General features: G+C 38.0%; 1 protein-coding gene across 3 annotated transcripts in view; it reads right to left on the bottom strand.

Annotated features, from left to right (window-relative positions):
- The window catches only part of LOC142495268 (uncharacterized), a 228,965-nt gene that overhangs the window by 6,422 nt on the left and 201,192 nt on the right, over positions 1-21,351 (bottom strand). For 2 of the 3 annotated variants that reach the window (XM_075600499.1, XM_075600501.1), the window contains 4 exons: positions 18,961-19,080; positions 10,966-11,177; positions 8,420-8,500; positions 3,743-3,820 (listed from right to left, as the gene is read on the bottom strand). In XM_075600499.1, the coding sequence (XP_075456614.1) occupies positions 3,743-3,820; positions 8,420-8,500; positions 10,966-11,177; positions 18,961-19,080 (491 nt within the window). The remainder of the gene's footprint in view (positions 1-3,742; positions 3,821-8,419; positions 8,501-10,965; positions 11,178-18,960; positions 19,081-21,351) is intronic. The other variant, XM_075600500.1, reaches the window with a different exon arrangement.

Here is a 21,351-nt window from a genome sequence, read left to right as displayed (position 1 = left end):
CAGAACGTTTAACTATTATACGCAAATTATACAACAGCACAGAATGTGGTGCCAGCTGCTTTTATCAAGGGCTAGTTATGTCCTAGCACGAGGAAATAATGTAACAGTTCCAAAGTAGCAGGGATTAAGGTTGTGTACTTGTGTTATATAGCGCAAATCAAAATGAGATTTTCAGAAACCGGAATATATTGGAGGTTTGTGATCAGAGTAAAGAAGAATAACTCTATTCCGCATATAACCCTCCTCCCACCCCCATTAGGGATGGACAAAAGCCCTATTGGCCAAAAGGTGGCTAATATTTTTGTAGGCCAATGTAGCACAATTATAATTACCAAAAAAGGTGCTTAGCCCTCCCTCCGCAGGAGTTTGTAGGAGTTTAGCAGTTTGTAAATCATTGCTATTTCTCACTTACCTGCTATAAAAGGCCTTGCGTGGCCAGAAACATTGTAGATGTTGGTATTTTCCCGTAAATAAAATGCTATGATTTAATTAATACAACTTGGGATATTTCGCTTTTTCCTTTTGAGGATCAACAAACTGATTTTAGAGTGCTACCCTTCATTTTTGTGCATTCATAGTGTGGCCCCACTGTTTTAAAGGGTATGCACACAAAAAAATACTTTTGTTAATATTTCTGGTATCAATTTTTTTCTACTAAGTCATTGCCATGCAATGCCATACTGGCCCCTAAAGTAGACGAGGTACCATCCCCTTTGGTGTCTGTGCTATATACTGATAGCCTCAGGTATCAAATGGGTTCATGTATTTTCTGCCATAGGGTTTGTAATACCTCTTATGAAGTATATGAGATTCCCCTGCCACATTGCATCACTATCCGTAATTTCAGTACTTATCAATGGAGGTCGTTACCGAATACCTATAGCAATCTTCATATTGCACCTGGTAGATATTTGCCACAGTGTTAATAAATTAGGCAATAACATCACCGGGTGTGATATTAACTCCACTTTAACGGAACTTCATAAATCCTGGCGTAACTGAGACTAACTGGGAGATGTGCAAGTAAAAGGTTGATATGAGAAAACAGAACTACATTTAAAGTATGTGGTTGTTGACTTCTTTACCACAAATATGTAAAAATCCTATCCACTGTCATAGAGGACAATGCATATCAAAGTATAAATGGATCAACATAATGGGTTCTATGCACAAAGCAGTGATAAGTGCTTTTAAGTGAGATAACTGCCTTTATAGCGTGATACTGCCTGCTGTGAGATTCACAAAGCAGTGATAACAGTGCACTATCGTGCTATAATGGCTTTTTATCTCACTTAAAAGCACTTATCACTTCTTAGTGCATAACCCCCTTTGTGTCTGTAGAGATGAAACCAATAACTCCCTCTTCTATGTGTGTTCCTCATAAAATATATGAACCCAAGCAATGTGGAAGTAATATCGACCAGAAGGGCTTTGTTTTATGTGCTGCTCTTTGGATTAGGTGTGATCAGATAAGGCCACATTTTGTTTCTATTTATGCGAAATTCAATAACCAGGGCATCCGTAGAAAAACAAAGACTACAGTAATATTATTTTAGAGTAACAATTCTCTCCAAAATCTACATTCCTGCTACTAAATTCATATTGGGATTTTAAAAGTCGAGCAGTTTGAGAATTCATTAATTCGAGCTCTGAATCGATTTGCAGAACAAATGTTAAAATCTGAGAGAGAGAGCAAAAACACGAGAAAGGTGGGTTTTTTTTAAAAAAAAATGAGTTGAATTTTTTAAAATCCTTCACATTTTTGCAAAAAACAAAATTACGTTTTTTACATTTTTCTTTCAGTACATTCACGTCTCACACAGGTCTGCAACTCTGCTTTTCACCAATATCTCTTAGCATACAGTGCTTCCACTGCAGCAAGGGATCCTGGGAAATGATATGCAAACGAGCACTGTGTTACCTTTTGTTTCAAATCCATTTTAACATGGGCCCCTATAAGCTTATGCCTGCCGTATTACACAACGTTTCAGCACAGCCTGGGTTAAAGTACACAGCCAGTAAACCTACTCACAGACAGCTGTTTCAACCTTTTGGATCTTGGCTGGTTATACTGTCCTTGCAATTTGAGGCTGGGACAGGTTTAAACCACACCTCAAATAAGTTATGGTGGGTAAAAAGTGACAAAACCCTCCACTGTATAACATACAGCAAATGAAAAAACCACTTGTGAGCACATTCACATACTGGTGCTAGTTCAGTCTCAATCAGGCAAGCAAATAGGAAGTCATAATTGAATTGGGACATTGAAGCTTTCAATCTTAACAGCCTTAGAAATATTATAACTGCAAATACAAGAGTTCAAAACCGTTTGCTAAAGCTAATAGAGTGGTGACTTTTGTGACAATGAAGGAACCGTTTCTATGGGCAGATTGCATTCCAATGACATGGGGAACGGTCACTGGGCTCCATGGCTGCAACCATGTGATCACTACCCCAAGTGGTCATGTACAGATGCAGCGGCCGTTATTCGAACATATCACGGAGCCATTTTCGTGTGCGCTGCTGTACTCCACGTGGCCAATCACGCGGTTGATTTGTTTGAATTTCATGGATCCCGATTTCCTTGGGTTCAATTCTTCGCGTTTCCGTGGCAGAAATGAATGAATTGTAATGTGTGCAGTACAGTGTTACTGAGTCAATTTGCTGGTGTTTAAAAACCAGAACACTAAAATGCCATTTTCTGTACTCGATAAACACGAGTCACCACGTGGAAATGACGCGCCATGACATGGGTAAGTCTGGTGGCATTCAGATGCCAACAGACTTTAAGCAGTGAAATGTTTAAGTAATTATAATTGTGATGAAACTGTTTTTAAAAGTTTTTTTTGTTTGGTTATAATATGACAGTTTTATAAATAGCCTCAATTAGGCTTTTGACTCAGCCTCATGAAGTATCATTAGCACATTTCCTCTCATTAGACACCTAAAAATGTCAGAGAGCAATGTGCTATATGGCCTTTAAACCTTATTAGCAAATCATCCTCTTGCATTATTGCTTAAAAAAAATACAAATTCTGTATATACATAGATTTCCCTGACTCTCTGAAGGGTATATGTATCTAGTGTCACAAACTGGAGGATCGCTCCAAAACTGGTTACACATTGCTTCATTTTTACACTGCGTGACTCTGCCTCAATGTAGCCATGCAATACTATGATTAGATGTATCAAAAGTTGCGTCTGTACTGTAACTGGTGAACTTTTCCTCACTGAGCCCAACACATTTACCTGGTTTAGTTGGCATTAGCCTCTGTTGTAAAGAAATCTGCTCCAAATGTATGAAGGAAAATGTAAAAGATGCATACTTATGATGCTGTTTGCAAATTGACACAGATGAAAATATTTGCTTTGTATTTTGGAGTCAAATTCAGTTTTTTGATACTTATCCCTCTAAATGTGGCAATCATACTAAAGTTACATGTTATCCTCTTTCTGACAGAAATGATTTGTATTAATACATTTAGTTCTCACAGTGAAATGGTTACTTTGTCTAATAGAAAATACACTATTGTCTATCTGTATTTGTAATACAGCACAACAAATCTATTACTGTATAGTCAGGGAATGTTTCAGAAAAGAAACCCCAGACAAAAAGTTACAAACCATGATTACATTTGTGATTACAGGCACGACATGTGCGCACTAATTGTCATATATACTCAAATAGCCTCAATTTCTTCCATAACCTTTCAGAATCATTAATTATATAAGATCATCTTACCTGTTCCCGATTTTGTTACGAGTATTCACATTTACTCCATTGCTAATAAGGAAATCGACACTGTGAACTTTATCTTCCCTGTGTACAAGTACATATAATTGACACCATTAAGATACAAAAGATCAAACACTTAAAGAAATATATATCTTTTAGGTACCTTGGATTTCTAGGATATAGGGTAGGGCAACATTTTGCTGACCTTTACAACACTGCTAAGACTTCAGTAAGAAATTACTTAAAGTAAATGTGGTGGATAAAACTAACATAAGATATAGCTCAGTAAATGTTTTGCTTCATCAAATGAAAATAATTTCAATTGTACAGCATTATTAATATTTAGCTTGGAATTTTCTGTTGAGCGGGAGTCCTGCACTAAGATAACATTCTATTGTTCAGATTTCAATTATGCAGAGGTCAGACTTTATTAAATTTGCGTGTACATGAAATATAAATTTGGAAGATAAGAGTGGCAGAAAAATCTTTTGTATCTGCTGGAGATATTGAAGGTGTCATTATAGTGATAACAGGAGAGTCTCAATTAAAAATATCATCCGTGGTAGATTTTTAAAGAAGTTGTTTCATTACATTCAGGTCAGGTATGAATGTCTATAATGTGTGTCCTCTGTCCTAACAAATTGCTTAATATATATGGATCTATATTTACAGTGCTACAGTAAGTGGGGCTATGCCATCAGACACTTTCCATCGCCTTAAATCACCATACAGAGTATTCAGAGAAACTGTGAAGGTGTTCTGTGATGATACGACGCTTGTTTCGGTCAACATGTGACCCCATAAGGGCTATATATACCCAGGAGTATGATACTCAAGTGTCAAGGATTGGACTTCGGCTGAAGTGGATCCCAGTGGCAGGAACAGCAGGGAGCGAAGTAGGAGTCACAAGCAGAGATCAGAGGCAGGCGGCAGGTAGCGAAGTCAGGAAACAAGCAGGGGTCCAAGGCAGGCGGCAGGTAGCGAAGTCAGGAAACAAGCAGAGGTCGGCAACAAGGAAACTGGAACAGGATGATAGCAATAGCTAGCACAGCAGTAAACACAGGAACCTTGAAGGAGCTAAGGAACCAGTATAAACAGGCAAGGGAGGAACAGGAAAGGGAGGTTTACATAGGCAGGCTGAGAGGTGGAGCACAGGTGCAGAGGTGTCAGGTATCAGAGTCTGGAATGTTCCTAGTTTAGCAGCAGCAATCCCGGTGGACAAGTATAGGTACTGCAGGCTAGAACAAGACATTAAGAGTGGCAGCAGTCCCGGTGGCCAAGCATGGGTACAGCAGGCTAGAGAATATGACATCAAGCCTGACGAGGGTACCAGGGCTCTGAAACGTTGCTGATTTTCTGCAAATATGTGCCTACCTTTTGTTTTTTTGTCTGTGAACGTGAAGACAAATTTGCATTAAAACTGAGAACTCCAAAATGAAGTAAAAAATGATGTTGTAAGATTATTTTTTATTTTTTATTATTATTATGTAAGATTAAGATTAAATTAAAATTAGGATTATTATTTTTTTACTTTATTTGCGTGCCGGACCCATTTTGAAAATGTTTGTTAGTATTTGCACCTTTCCAGTATGTGCAGGATCTGAGCACCAGAACACAGCATCTGTGAAGAAATACTGAACAGAGTGGTTGTGTGCAAATTCCACTTTTGTTTCTTAGGTTCTGTGGCATAGCAGCACTTGGTAAATATTGTCCATAATGTGTAAAACTTAAACATTTCTTCATTTCTGAAAATCTTTGTAACCTAATTTGCATATAATTTTGCCTTTAGACAAGTACAGTAACTAAAGCCTATAATATTCTCTCTCTTTTCACCATTAACATGTATATAGTATAAACATGGAATGCGCGGGACGCAGAGACACTCTCCTCTGATACAGACAGACATAGTTGGAAGGATTCATAGTTCTTCTATTCTTGCAATGAACCATGAAACACAAATTGTGAGTGCAATTCTTTTATTTAAAGATTGATTAATAAATGATGTTGCATTGATTTGGGGCCTTTTTTCTTGTATGCTGGCTCCTGACTTCATCAAATGAAACTGTGGTGTCTTGAAAAGAACTACCCGTGAGAAAGGAGAGTATAATCTTAAAGCAGCTGTCAAGAACAGTAAATGTGAGTGCATTTCTCCACATAAAATAGTCCTACTATAACAATATTACACTATATTTCTTTTCTTTTTCCATGTGCCTGAGGACTTCTGTCTACATTTCAAGAATTTTGTGCTGGGGAAAGATCTTAAATCTGATTGCCAGACTTAATTTTTTTTTATCATACCGAAGGCTTCATGTGAGATTTTGTATATATTTTTTGTTGTATTTTTATTCTTATCTCTATTCTGCATATTATTACTATTTTTGATATACCGGTTTTAATTTAGCACATATGTAGATTCGTATTTCCTTTATTCCCCATTTCACAGTAGCCACTTTTATAAATGCCAACTATGATTGGTTATTGCACTTTGTAAATGTAGTTTTCAAGGCCTGGTAACACCATCACTATCCACATATTTCTATAATTGCCTTAAGGCTTAATTGTAAAATCTATATCTTTTAATAACGTACAAGTTCTTTCTTTCTTATTACGTGTTACCTCTGAAAACGTACTTTGTTAGGGATATCTTTAAGAGCTTTAGATCTTACATATGTATTTAATTCTGTTGTTTTTTTCTATATATGTAGCTATTGTTGCATCACTTTTCTATATGTGCCAATTATTTTCAACGATCCTTTATAAATGTGGGACAATAGGTATATATGTTATTAACCCCCTACCTCCCCCCCCAGATTTTAATGTATACTTAACTGTTATCATTTTATCTATTTTACAGTGCAATGATTTACATTTTTTCCAAAGCAAATTAATATCTTTCTTTTTTTATTCTCATTGTTAGGATATATATTTTTCTACAGTAGTGATTTCGCTACCAAAATCCATCTAATCAGTGCACAATCTTTTTGCCCTAATGAACTGACCTTGGAGTCTGTTTCTGATTATATTTTTATCAGGAGTACTGAGATATTCCCGGGGAGAGTCAGATAAAGTACCTGGGATCAAAAAGGGAGCTGGAATGGAACCCAGGGATCTGCGTAGGCAGAGGAGTATGCAGGTGAAGCAGGGGCTAGGCAGAGAGGCAGAGAGTAATCAGAGAAATAAGGGGTCAGGACTGGCGGCTGGCAGAGAGTAGTCACAAAATGCAGGGGTCAGGACTGGCGGCAGGCAGAGTAGTCATAGTGGTCCCTACGAGTATCTCCTTGATAAAGTGCTGGAGCACGAAACATGAAGGAGGTTCACACTTCTGTTTTTCTATATGGACGCATAAAAGATTAATTTTTAATCCAATTTTGGACCCACTCTCTTTGGCTGTGCGTTACACTGTCTCTGGATTCAATCTCCCAGTAATGCAGCAACATTTCTGTGACATTTCTGCAAACAGACTAATTGCCCATCGGATTAACACAACGGGTGTCCCTGGCAGTCTCATTCAGTTTGAATGGGACAGCCAGGGACCCCCACTGTGTTAATCCGATGGGCCATTAGTCTGTCTGGCGAAAAGTCACAGAAATGTTGCAGCATTACTGGGGTATTGTCTTAAAGTTTCCCAGGCAAGTGTTCGGATACTTGTGGCTGCATCAGTACAAAGGCAATTATCTGTATAATATATAGTTCACAGTATACAGCTTGCATATAGCTTATAGAGTATTAGTATCACTGAGATTTGATTAAATACTGATATATCTCTATACAACAGAGAGGTGTCTCAGCAACTAGGACATTACTCAGGTCCTAGTCCGGTATAAAGTGTCACATAAGTTTTAATAGTACATTTTTTCGTGTCTTCTCTTTTGTTAATAATTAAAATATTATATTATTATTTAATTAGTAGAGGTTGAGTGCTAATGATATGGTCTATTTTCTCCTTTGCTAATGCTTATAGTGCTCATTCCCTATACAGTAGCACCCCTCTAGTATGTAATTAGATTTTATTAGCTGAGCGGAGGCCTTTCTCCGGTACATAGGGAAATAGAGTGCCTAACATAATGGCGGTGTTTAAATGTACCGCAGGCCAATAGGAAGCTGTGACTTCATATGGTGTGGCTTCCTAATGGCCGACTTGATCAGTGGCTCTCCACTGCACAGAGATACCAGCACCGCTACAGGGGTAAGTGTCTTTGGAAGCAGGGGCTGAAATTAACACAGTTCAGCTGCAGAGACCCCCTGCTTCAATCCTGTAATTAAAAAAATTAAATGTGTGTTGCTGCTTTAATAAATCCATCTGTTCTCGACAGAGTCAAGAGGAGATACTGTAGACAAGGAGGGTAACGGGACAGCGCCACACCAACATACAACACAAAGGAAGATGCAGAAGAAGCTCACACAGAGGAAATCATTGTTCTCTCAATACATTTTTAGTTATACATCTTAAAGATTAATCTCTTTTTGAAAATCTTTAGAAATAACTTAATAATTGAGCTATACTATTATATTTATTATTGTACCGTAAATGTATCGAGACATACTGTACACATACACGTATTTATATCTGCGCAGCATGTTTTCTCTTCTCTTTTTTTGTACATACAGTACAAACCTATTATAGACATAAACATTTCTTAAACAAGTACTGTAGTACTAACTCAAAAAGAAAAAAGTACATACGTTTTCATCTCATCACAAATAATGTCAAATAATAATTCTGCCTCTTCTCCAGGTCTGAAGGAAAATTCTTTTGAAATTAACCTGAGCAAATAGGAAAAATTATAATCTGCATAAGGGTTTAGGTTTACGTACATGTAACCATGCTGTAAAATGGCTGCAGTCATCTCTCCTGCTGACAGTAAGGCCTGGTAAGTTATGGGCATGCCAGCAGTAATTATGGAGGCTTGCCCTCACACCCTGGTGAGGTGCCCTATGTATGGATGGGAGTGGTCATATGCTTTGAATCCATGATTAGTGATGTCAGAGTTGTGCCAGCCCCCAGGGGATACATAAGGCACAGCACTGTTCAAAAAGTTAGTTGCTGAGTTGTTAGAGGAGGAGTTCAGAAGCTGTTGGAAGGTTATGTAAGAGACTATGAGACAAGGAGCAAGTCTGAGTGCAGGCTTGGGAGGAGACAGCTTATAAGACTGTGACCAGGGACCTGGCACAGGGACTATCTCCCTAAGGGGAGATAGGGAATCCACCAATTAGGGAAAGGACACCTTTCAAAGGGAAGTGCGGTGAACATGAGAGGCTAAGTACACCCACTGTGAGGGGCAGCTGGCCCTCTGCAAGTCAAAAAGATGATCCTGTTAAACCATACCCTCGTGTGTAAGTGTGGAGTGATTACACAGAGGAGTGCACCATTGAGGAGTTCCTCACCAGGACCATCCACAAGCGGACGCTGGGATCCTGATGAGGTGGAGGCGCTGCACTGGATATAGGTAGGACTCAAGCACACTACCTCAGCTGCCTGTCTGGGTTGGCAATCCCCACACAACATCATGCGGGAGACTCAGGAGTCCTGTTGCCAACAGGTGCACCACCAGACACTACACTGTAATGGGGACTGGTTAGACCACAGGGGCCAATGTGAGATTGGGTGGGTCAGGCTAGGCCAGAAAATCCGTTACATACACATGGGTTGAATTAACTGTATTCTTGAATTAAACTGCACTGTATTCTTATATTCCTTTTATTACGTAAGTATTAAGGCAACATAATAAGGACTATGTATAAATGTTTGCAATGTTGTCAATTTTTAGCCAACAATATTGCTTCAAATTAACCTCATGACTCATACATGTACAGTAGGTAAACCAGAGGACGACTTGCCTTTAAAATGAAAGACATATAATTCTGAAGCTACAGTATGCAGTTTACGTGTAAATTAGTGTTTGAATGTTGTCTGGGAAATATATTATCCTAAAACCATCAATGGTTGTGCTTTTTTAAATAATTGTATGCGATTTGAAAGAAGTCTGTAGTACTGTATCATGTTGTCTTTACAAACATGAACCTAAATCTACTGTACAGTGTGAATAGTAAACGCTTGAAGCAGCAATCCCCCCAGAAACCTATGTGCGTTTAACTCATATAATTTTAGTATCTTGCCCACAGAACATATTTTGTTCTTTTAGTGTTAAAGATTATGATTTTCTTAATCTCCCTGACACTTAATATTTAAAATACTTATATTTCCTGAATCAAACTTCAGTTTTAAAAATTAAAAACAGCTATGGAAGGGGCAAGAAATAAAATGTTGCTTCAAGATCCTAAAGTAGTCTGGTTTAAAAAAATGATAAAAAAAATTATATTGTAATAAAAGGAATTTGCAAAAAAATAATAATTTTGAGCAGTCTAAACAAGAACTTTAACTACCTCCAGCTATATGATCGTGAAGTTAAAACCAATGAAGTCATGCACAAGGAGATGCACATGTTCCCACGATGTTAAACAAAGATCAGAGAAACATCAATTACTCTTCGAAAAAACTTATGTTTTTATTCGGGTTGCAATATTCCCAAATCATTTTTGCAGACTTTGCAGCTTTTGTTTGTTATTAAGCATTTGAACTTTTTTTGCAGAGGCTGATGAAAATATGTATAAATGGTAAACTATTATATATCTAATTGGTTGAATACATTGGTAATTTTATACACAAGTCAATTCTCCCCTTCAAAGAGCCATTATTAACCTGAACGTTACTATAATTACACCATCGATTGGGACTTTACAAGTCATCCAAAATGAAGACAGTTGATTACCGCAGGGGTGTGAAAACTTTTTGCCCTGCGCCCCCTTGCCTGCGCTCCTCCAGTGCTCGCACCCCCCCTCTTACCTTGTCTAGAGCATCAAATAACGTGGCAGGGTCAGGTGACGTCACGTGACCCTGTGGCATAATTTGACACCGGTTTGCTATGGCGACGCGTCGCCAAAGCCGTCTGAGTCAAGGTAAGAGAAAATTAGAGAGGCCTTGCGCGGTCCCCTGGCATTTAATTTAAATGCTTTGGGGAAGAGCACAAAGCATCTGTAACCTCCACGCCCCCCCCAAAAAAATCTCGCACTCTCAGCCCCCCAGTTTGCGCATCCCTGGATTACTGTATGCCTGCGTATTTGTACGCTTCAAAGGAGTGATATCTTTTTAAGACATAGCCTTTCATTAACGTTATAGACTGTGTTCAGACCAATCAATATGCTTCACAGTCTAGAAAAACAACTGTTACCATTTGACACACTTCAAGTGGTTGTTGGCCATTGCAAGATATGGGAGGCTTGGTATGTTCCTTTCCATCATGGTTTCGTTTATTGTGCTCCATTCCATAGCATCAGACTCTATCATTGCTTGGATAACATTTACTTGCCCTTGCATAGCAGCACAATGAACCGGCAGAAGCCCTTTCTTGTTCCACTTTCTTTTTGAGGCTCCTTGAGAAAACTGCAACATAAAACAAACAGGTTTTTGTAATATGGAATTACAGATGTAGCCGGGGTTATTGCTCTCGCTGGCGCTATGGTGACATATTTTATGATACTCTTTGTTATCGTTGTCCTTGAATCCTATGGAAAATATGAGCTATTCTGCGTTATAATATGATATTCTACATTGTGGGTGCAATAACCTTTGCTACCTCTGTACAGGCAGTCCTCGGTTATCCGACACAATGCGTTACTCAAAATGGCGTTGGATAGCGAAACGTTGTAAAGCGAAACACATTTTCCCATAGGAACACTGTTTAAATGAAAGGTTCCGTTCCTGAAGGCATTTTTAACACTAAAATACACCAAATATTTTATACAGGCAATAAGATATGCAGCACACACATAAATTATATAGTTTATATACTGTATTATATATTTAATATAACATAATAAATAATATATTATACAGTATAATATTATATACGCTATTACGACGCTTTGCAACGTTGTTTATGTGAAATGTGTATATATATATATATACACATACACAACGTTGTAAGAGAGTTGGATAAGCCATTTTGGCGTTGTAAAAATGAACATAGGTATGCATTGCATAGCGTTGGATATGCCATTCGTTGTAAAACGAAGCGTTGTAAAACGAGGACTGCCTGTATATCTATAATAATATTTGCAGCTGGCAAGTTGGTAGGTCTCCATGTGGAATTTGTGTCTCGTGGCCTTATTTCAGATTGTGATGAGACTAATGATTCAATTGCTTGTATTGGGAATTTTACTATATATATGTCTGGTATTACTATTCCGTGACTTTGGCAATAGGTAGCTATATATATTGTATAAGAGATGAACACTTCTAGGTGTTTATTTCAAAGATTGAGAAACTGTATTGATCCAATGAAGTGTAGATTAATTGTAGGTTGTGATTCATTGATGAAACCTGCAAGGTTTTAAAAGCTCTGGGAACTAAAATTCTACTATTAATAAAGGAGAGAGAGGAAGTAGGTAGTATGATACCTTTTATTGGACCAACAAGTACTTGATATGTTACAAGCTTTTGGACCTCTAAGGGTACTTAATTGGGAACCTGATGAAGGACCCTAAGGCTTGTAACATATCAACTACTTGTTGGTCCAATAAAAGTATAATTCCATCTACTCCCTCTCCCTCCTTTACTACTTCATGGAAGAAAGGACCAACTCAGCTTTTGACTACCGTAAATCTATGAAGAACTCTGTTAGTCCCTTGAAATCTCTCACATCCTATAATTAATCAAGGTGTACAAATCTCTTAGAGGGTCTAAAAGTTTTTGTGTGATCATGTATCAAAATTCTGTGCTTCATGCTACTGGCAGTTATCGTTTTCTCTAGATTATGCTGCACTTTGTTTAGAGACTAAAACAAAATAAAATGCAAAAATACATTTGGTATCACACAAAGGATTTATAATTAAGTACCAAGTTATGTTTTGAATTTAAGAGCAGTATGCTGTACAGAAAGATTTAAAAAGCCTGCCGTTTTCAGGTTCATATACTGCTTACTGAGCAGAGTAGGCAAAGTTTGTGAAACTGACAAATATCAGACTTTTGCCGCTCACAAACATTTTGCAAACATTTTGCAAACATGTCAATATTTGCCAGGTATTACGTCCCTCTCCAACATCCCTCAGGTGGGGAAATTGCAAATTCCACTGAAGTGGAAACTTTAATAAAAAAAAAACTTAGGATAACATCTTAAAAATGTCACAAACATTTTCCTGATCTGAACTGCAAGATGTACTGTATAGGGAAAAGGGTAGTAATTCAACTAAATGATTAGGTTTATTTGTCTAATTAAACTGGTACGGTTGCTGTTATAACAAGCTTTTTTATTTTTGTTCTATTTGCCATATGCGCTATTTCAGGGGTGCGCAAACTCTGCGCGTCATTTGACGCTGCACTAAGCAAAGGGGAAGGGGGGGGGGGCGTGAGCACCGGGGGACACAAGGCAGTGGTGCGCAGGAGTAAACGTTTGCGCACGTCTGCTCTAATTTATTGTTCTTCCTGGACAATATTCCACGTTAACACTGACACTATATAATGCTACTTTTACTGATTGATACCAGATTTTCAATGTGATTATGTCTCTGATTCTGCTACATTCCCTCTACGATATGATTCTCTGACAGCTTTTTTTTGTAATATGGTATCTATAAATTTGTATTGGTCACTTTTTTGCAGTTCTTAGAATCCGAATGCGTTTTTGTGGGGTTTTTTGCGCTTATGTGATCATTTTCACTATATTCACGTGGTGATTTTAAAACTGCACTTTATTGCACCTTAGAGGATTCAGCTATTACACGATGAACCTAATGATCTCTTCCTCTGTTGTATTCTTTTATTGCTGATCTGTGGTTGGTCTGGCAGGAAATATAAGTGCTGTCGCTAGGTTACCATATGTTTGAGTAGAAAACGTAATGACTTCAGCATAAGTGATTGCGTGATGACGACTACTGCACAGGTATTTTATTATCACCGAAATAGGTATATAAGGGATGTTTATGTGACACACTAACATCTTGACAAAGGTCCAAGTTGTGGACCGAAACGTTTATTTCTATTCAATAAATTGCCAATTTTGTTCAAGACCTCTGGCGTGTGGCTCTGTTATTACCTTGGAAGAAGACTTATATTGCTGCTGATTGCACCATTTGGTGCTGGGCGTGCACCCGAGGCGCTTCCTGTTGCAGTGTCCAGAGAGAGAAGCTTTACTTTTCTGTCTTGAAATATCAGACTTTTGCCGCTCACAAACATTTTGCAAACATGTAAATATTTGCCAGGCATTAAGAATCTCTCCAACATCCCTCAGGTGGCGAAATTGCAAACTCCACAGGAGTATAAACTTTTATAAAAAAAACTTTGGTTGACATCTTAAAAAATGTCATGAACATTGTCCTTATCTGATCTGCTAGATGTATAAAGAAGAGGGTAGTAGTTCAACTAAACAAATAGGTTTGTCTAATTAAACTGGTACGTTTGCTGTTGTAACAAGCTTTTTTCTATTTACCGCATGCTCTTATTTATTGTCCTTCCTGGACAATATTCCAATATTTTTTGGTTCTTGCAACGTGACAATACACCGTCAAATGTACTATTTATTTATAAAATATTTTACCAGGAAGTAATACATTGAGAGTTACCTCTCGTTTTCAAGTATGTCCTGGGCACAGAGTTAAGACAAATAATACATGTTTACAAATACAGTTACATAATGAGCAGGGTATACATTATATACAAGACATTGCATGCACAGTTAAAGATAATTTGTATTATGGGCGTATGAAACAGTTACAGACCAGATTAAAATGTGTGACAGCCTTAGATTTGAAAGAACTTAGACTGGTGGTGGCTGTGAGAGTCTCTTGTAGGTTGTTCCAGTTTTGGGGTGCACGGTAAGAGAAGGAGGAGCGGCCGGATACTTTGTTGAGCCTTGGGACCATGAACAGTCTTTTGGAGTCTGATCTCAGGTGATAGGTGCTGCATGTGGTAGGGGTGAGGAGCTTGTTCAGGTAGCTGGGTAGCTTGCCCATAAAGAATTTGAAGGCAAGACAGGAAAGGTGAACTTTGCGCCTAGACTCGAGTGATGACCAATCTAGTTCTTTGAGTATTTCGCAGTGATGTGTATTATAGTTGCATTGGAGAACAAAACGACAAATTGAGTTGTAGAGGGTGTAGGCTCACAGAACCTTACATGAAAGTATCATCAAAAAAGAAGTGTTAAGGACACACAGACACACTAATGCAGCTGGACCAACAACACTGATGTTTTTAAATTGCAATATTGTGTTTTTTTGCTGTGCTCTGCCCATGCATCACTGTAACATCATCTAGAGAGGGGGGGGCGCTCAACTCCAGTCCTCAAGCAACCCCCTCCCCAACAGGTCAAATTTCCAGGATATCCCAGCTTCAGCACAGGTGGTTCAATCTGAGCCACCTGATTGAGCCACCTGTGCTGAAGCAGGGACTGATTACGCCACCTGTACGGAAGAAGGGATATCCTGAAAACCTGACCTGTTGGGGGGCCTTGAGGATAGGAGTTGAGTACCCCTGATCTGGAGGACAGTACAAATGGACATTATTCTGTAATGTAAAATCAAAGTCTTATCTACTCAATTTCCGTTTCCTAAGACTTTATGATGGTTGACATGTTGAATTCAAAAATACTGAAGCCACCTGCAGTGATTGAGTCACTTCTACCGAGGAAATAGTTAAATCACTTCACCTGCTAGAATGGAGTGTGTGAATTGATAATGTTTCAATTCATTCATTTAGGCAACTCAATGTATAATCTAGTCTTGTTAACCTACCACAGTGCTACAGTATCATGAAGTCAATGTAATAGCAATCCAAACAATACGAAATAATAACAGCAATAATATGACTTATCTCATTATGATTTACATTACAGAAGTTTACAGTTCTAGGTTTACAAATCATTCAAACTGTGGCTTACTTATTTAGGTACTGTGAAACATTTCTGCAGGGGGAGAACAATTGTTTAAAAAAAAACCCACAGAAGCTGTAGTATTTAGCTTGCATGTTAAGATCACTGCAGCCATTTAGTTTAAAGTAAAAATCTGACCTATGCTTATTGCTAGCCATAGTACTTACTGTGCTTTAAGCTCAAATAAAAAAAACCCCTTCTGTCTGACATTATGGGCTCTATATTTAGCTTCCTCCACTGTGATTTCTTTGCAGCTGTTTAAGAGTGACACAGCAGCACTTCGTAACCCACTGCACTACTGTACTGTACTGTTTTGTAATGAAATGATTATAATGAAGTCTGTCACAGTGGAAACTAACAGTGAAAATGATTATTGTACCAGCAAGCCTGGTAAATTAGAAGACTCTTAAAATCTACCATTGGTAGACCACAGAGTAAGTGCTTCTTTGAATGAACTGCACTGTGATAGATAATGTGCTAGTAGCTCTGTATTCTAGTCATTTTGTCTCACCGGGTATTATAATTACAGTAAGTGTGCTCCAGTCATGTATTTTATGAATATTATGAAATAAAAAGATTTTTGCATGTCAAATTCTTCTAAATGTACCTGATGGCTTTTGTCACTTGAGCACTATGTTCTTGCAACAAAAAAAAAAGTTTTGCAGTTAACCGTTAGATATCCTTACCTAGCCATACATTTAAATATTTTTTTGTTGGTTACCAGTGATGTCAGATAAAGCATTTATGGCCATATTCACTAAGCAGCCTTCTGCCATAAGACACCTCCATGCGCTGGAAGACACCTCACAATCTATACAAGAAAATGGACTGACTATAATGTGTCTTCTTGCACAATAAGGTGTCTTACACAGAAGACTGCTTAGGAAATATGGGCCTAAATGATCAAAAACACTTTTTCCCCTTATTGCTCTATGAGTATCTTACCTACTTGAGTGAAAAGCCAATTTGTCTAAATTGTTCTAAATCTGCACAGCAGCATGAAACTCATAATTTGCATTCTCAAAATTAATAAATGTCACAGAATATGTTTTTGGGGGTTGCAATTGCTATAGTCTGCCTCTGCTTTTTTAAATGATGGTATAAAATGTATGTTGCTCTTCTGATACATAACCTATGACAAGTAGCACACTATATACAGTAGTGTAAAGTTCTGAAGTTACTTTTTAATATAGCTTGGATTCTTTTACATGTCCCATACTGTATGTCAGTTTTGCTTCTCAATCTTTTGAATTTGTTACTGATGGGAGTTAGGCACAAACACCTCATTTTAAAGATCTCAGGCACATAGCATGCAAACAGACAACTGTAGAAAGCAAAAAATAAGAATTTAAGAGCTTTTTCTTAATATGTATACAACTGTATGTATAAAATTATAATTGGTTGAAACTAGCGTGTATGTGATAAAGGCTGATTTGACATTCACCCAAAGTATAAGAAGAGATTCATTCAGTTTTCATTATTAAGCAGGAACAGGAAGACGTTGAGACATAGGGATTTATTTATTAAAGAATGAGATTAGCAGTCCAACACAATCTGAAAACAGAAGACAATTTGTAGCGATAAAAATTGCAGTCGAAACTATATACACAAAAAAGGTTGCTACTAAAAAACACATTTTTATGCAGGTATCATGTCAAAAGTGTTCTATATTACCCAATTTGCCTTACAGACAAACTCCATATTAAATTAATGTCCCTATACTCTTACAGATCAGCAAAAATAGGTAACCTACTTCACTCATGGTAACAGCCAAATGGCGTCATATCTCACAAACATTACATGTATAAGTAGAGATCCCTTTGGGGAATCATATAGTAGTAAAGGTGTGATGCTAGTGGTAATTTCTCCAGAAATAGTAAAGAAACACAAAGAAAACACGAGCCAATCCACTGCACTCACAAAAACTATATTAAATTAATATCGTTAATAAAGAATAATAAAGTTTGGTGAATTTTTGATAATGTTCACAACAAAAACGTCCAAAATTCACCAATTTTGTGAACTTGTGTGAAAGTTTCATACATCTCTAATTATTCACACACACATTCCCAGCTAGCTCAAACTCCTACACCCACCACGTCATGAATAAACATGTATGGTAATAAGTATAAATTTTAAATACTTCAATAATAATAATTACTTGGTTATTTGGTTAAACCCTTTGGCCAAAGCGTCATAAGCCTGCATACAGTACCACGTCAAGGTATAACCAATAATGCAGGTCCTACACTACACTGTGAACCTTTCCTTTTACCTCTGTATAAGGTGAAAGAACCATAGTAGATCCTGTTCTTGCAGCAAAGTGAAGTGACAACTTTGTTACATTCTAAGTTTAGACAATATACTGATTTGCAATACTAGATTGAGAGCAACTAATGTCAGCACTCTATAATTAATATGTGTACCTCTATATACTTTAATTGATTTAACAAATTATGTCATATTGGCTAACTTGCTGATGTCCAAATTATTGTCAGCATGATTTCCTCGTAACAAGCACACGGAGGACTGTGCACCAAGACACTTTGAGTTTGCATCTCATACAGTATGCACTAACCTTGACCCCTTGCAGACGCACTTACAAGAACACCCTCCTACTGTCTCTGTAAATTCTCCCCAATTACCACTTCGATTGGAAGCTCTTCGGGCAGGGATTCCCTTTCCTACTGTTAATTTTATGTCTTAAAGCCCTTGTTCCCATTATGTGTTACTGTATATTATTATGCCATGTATATTACTGCTGTGAAGTGCTATGTACACTGATGGCGCTATATAAATAAAGATATACATACATACTGTCCAAGCACTGTATTAAAGTTTACAGGCAGCCATCCTGGAGCAAACAAACAGATTTACCAGATTTAGCAAAGAAAAAATGTACATTCATATTAATAGGATTGTTTTGTTTGATAAATCTGGAGACAATGATTTGCCTTGGGTTTGCCCAGTTGTGCCGTTTGATAGATCAATTCCCTGCAGCATTAAAATGATGCAAGGAGTTATTTTAAATACATCAATGTATCACACCAAGCATCAGATTTTCCTAGATTTCATGGTTTGTGAGAAGCAGAAAAGATTGCCTTTTTTAGAATGTACATATGGGATGTAAATACACAATTAAAAGTAAAAAATAAAGCATTATTCCGGTATTATTTTTAGTCTGCTACAGAAATATAATGGTATGTTAGAGTAATAAAGTCAAATAATTTTAGCATTATATACTCCAATAAATTCTGCTAGTGTTCACGCATTTTTTTTTTGTTTCCATTTACAAGTAATTACCAAAAGCTGCAAACAGTCCATTCTGGCCGACATTCCCGGCTCACCATAGCAAACCATATGAAGAGCAGTATTGCCATCGTCATCCCTCCAGTTTATATCAGCACCATGGTTTAGTAACAACTGGAAAATTAATAGGAAAAAATGTATGTTTTCATTAAAATATATATTTTTTGTTCACTTGTGCATGATTCACAAATATTTTGATACTTAATAGTATATTAAAAACAAGGAGGAGAAAATTATTTTGTTTTTCAATGGGGTATTTAAATATAAATATATAGTATATAATATAGGGACATTACGACATTACGTCACTACGCACGGGAGCGCTTTACGGCTGAAGCGCGCATGTTGTATTACTGAGGCCAGCTCGTTTGCTTATTGAAAGTGGATTCATGGAACATCTTCTGCGGCAACCTATGAACTGTTCCTGGTAACCGGTGGTTAATCCTTTTGACTGTCTACGTGACCCTGGACGGTGTTTGCCTCGTGGTGCTGATTATTATCACAAATTGCGTGTTTTTTATATTCACTTTGTGAGTGTTTTTAATCCCTCTCCTATTCCCTATTTGTTATTAAATGTACTAGATTACACTATGGGGCGTGCACTCTCTGTTTTCTTTTCGTTTCTATAGAATTCCCATTGGAGGTGGTTTTTCCATCTGAGAGCAGCCTTGGACCCCTGGACTGTGTACTTTTTGATTTATTCATCAGGACTTTATTTAGGGTTTGGACTTTCTTTTAAATGTATTTTTGGGTTCAACATATTTATTTCATTTTTTTTATATAGCACCATTTTGTCACATGTAATTAGAGTATAATATACTTTGTTTTTCACTGTTTATATAAGTTTTTCTTTTTTGGGACTACTTCACCATTACATAATTGATTATATATATATATTAATTTATCATTCACTAGTTCACTGGTGGCGCTACTTATTTTTCTCATATATATATATATATATATATATATATATATATATATATATATATATATATTATATGAAAAACATTGTTTGGGAGATGGATTCACCAAGCTCTGAAACATACACTACCGACACGATTTATTAAAGTGTGGCCGGTTCCGCAAGCCGGGAGATTTCCCGGCTTGCTAGTGGCCGCCCCTCGGCGTGCCGCGCGTCACCGACGCGCGGTCACGCGTCATCGGGAGCCTGCGCCCCCTGCACGCGCGTACAGGGCTCCCCCAGGGAGCCCTGGTGTCGCGCGATGTGGGGGACGGCGGCAGGGGGTTCCGGGGGACCCGGCGGACCCGGCAGCGGGAGGGAGAGCGCCCCGATCGGAGGGCGCTCTTCCGCTGCTTCGGCGCGCGCCCGGCACCCTCCGGCGCGCGCCAGTTTACTGCTGCGGCCGAGAACGGGCAAATGCTCGAATAAACTCGGCCGCAGCAGTACACATTTTACAGAGCCAGGCTGGCAGATTTTTAACTTGGGGGCAAAAATACCCTACCGGCCCAAATACCAGGCAGCCACTTGGCTGCTCACAAGCTCCCTCTATGGCCTGATCGGTAACTGCAGTTTCCTATCTTCCTTGGCGCTGCCAGCCCTAATCTTTCAAATCAGACCGGCCTGGGGGGCAATTGCCCTCCTGCCCCCCAGGCCAGCCCACCCAGTCACAACTCAATTACAGTTAGCGCCAGATCAAGCTCTGATACTACTTATCCAAGCACAGTAAATCCCAGCAATTGATCCATATCTCAATGTTTTTGTTCTATATCGATTTAAGAACACCTTGGTAATCGTAATCAGCCATACTATATATAAAAAAATAATAATGACCACCATCATTTTCTGGCTTAGTCCTGATCTCAACAACCAGGAGCTGCTGCAGCATTGTTCCTCGCTTCAGCATGAGTGATGCTGCTTATTGTAGTTGTTAACTTTTTTTGTGGGCAGAGAAGGCGTTATCTTACCGAGTGCTTTCTTTTAACAACTATTACTTTGTGTTGCCAAGTAGCACTGGCGTTTTAAAGAGCTCAAATTTTTTTCTAAAAGTTTCTCACATTTGAAAAGGATTGAAACATTTATTTGACAACAAAACACATATGGTAGTGAACAGGAAACATTCACATGCACAAATATGATGATTCAATTGAGCTGGTGCTTTGCAAAATCACTAAACACCAGCATCATTCTCTAGTTACAAATAAATCTGGCATAGCATTAAACTGCATAGACATTTATTCATTGTCCAACTATTATCATTTTCTAAAGATGTTTGTATTTGGGAGGAATTGTTCATTTATTACCGCTAAAATTATAGCTGCAGATTTTACATTTGGGAAACTTGCAAACATTTCACTGCATCTGTGTAGCAACACATCAAAAACCTTCCAAGTTTGTAATGAAAGATATGGAGACGTTGATTGGTT

Source organism: Ascaphus truei, chromosome 5 (genome assembly GCF_040206685.1).
Source record: "Ascaphus truei isolate aAscTru1 chromosome 5, aAscTru1.hap1, whole genome shotgun sequence".
NCBI classification, from domain to species: domain Eukaryota; kingdom Metazoa; phylum Chordata; class Amphibia; order Anura; family Ascaphidae; genus Ascaphus; species Ascaphus truei.
This window is presented reverse-complemented; position numbering and strand designations above follow the sequence as displayed.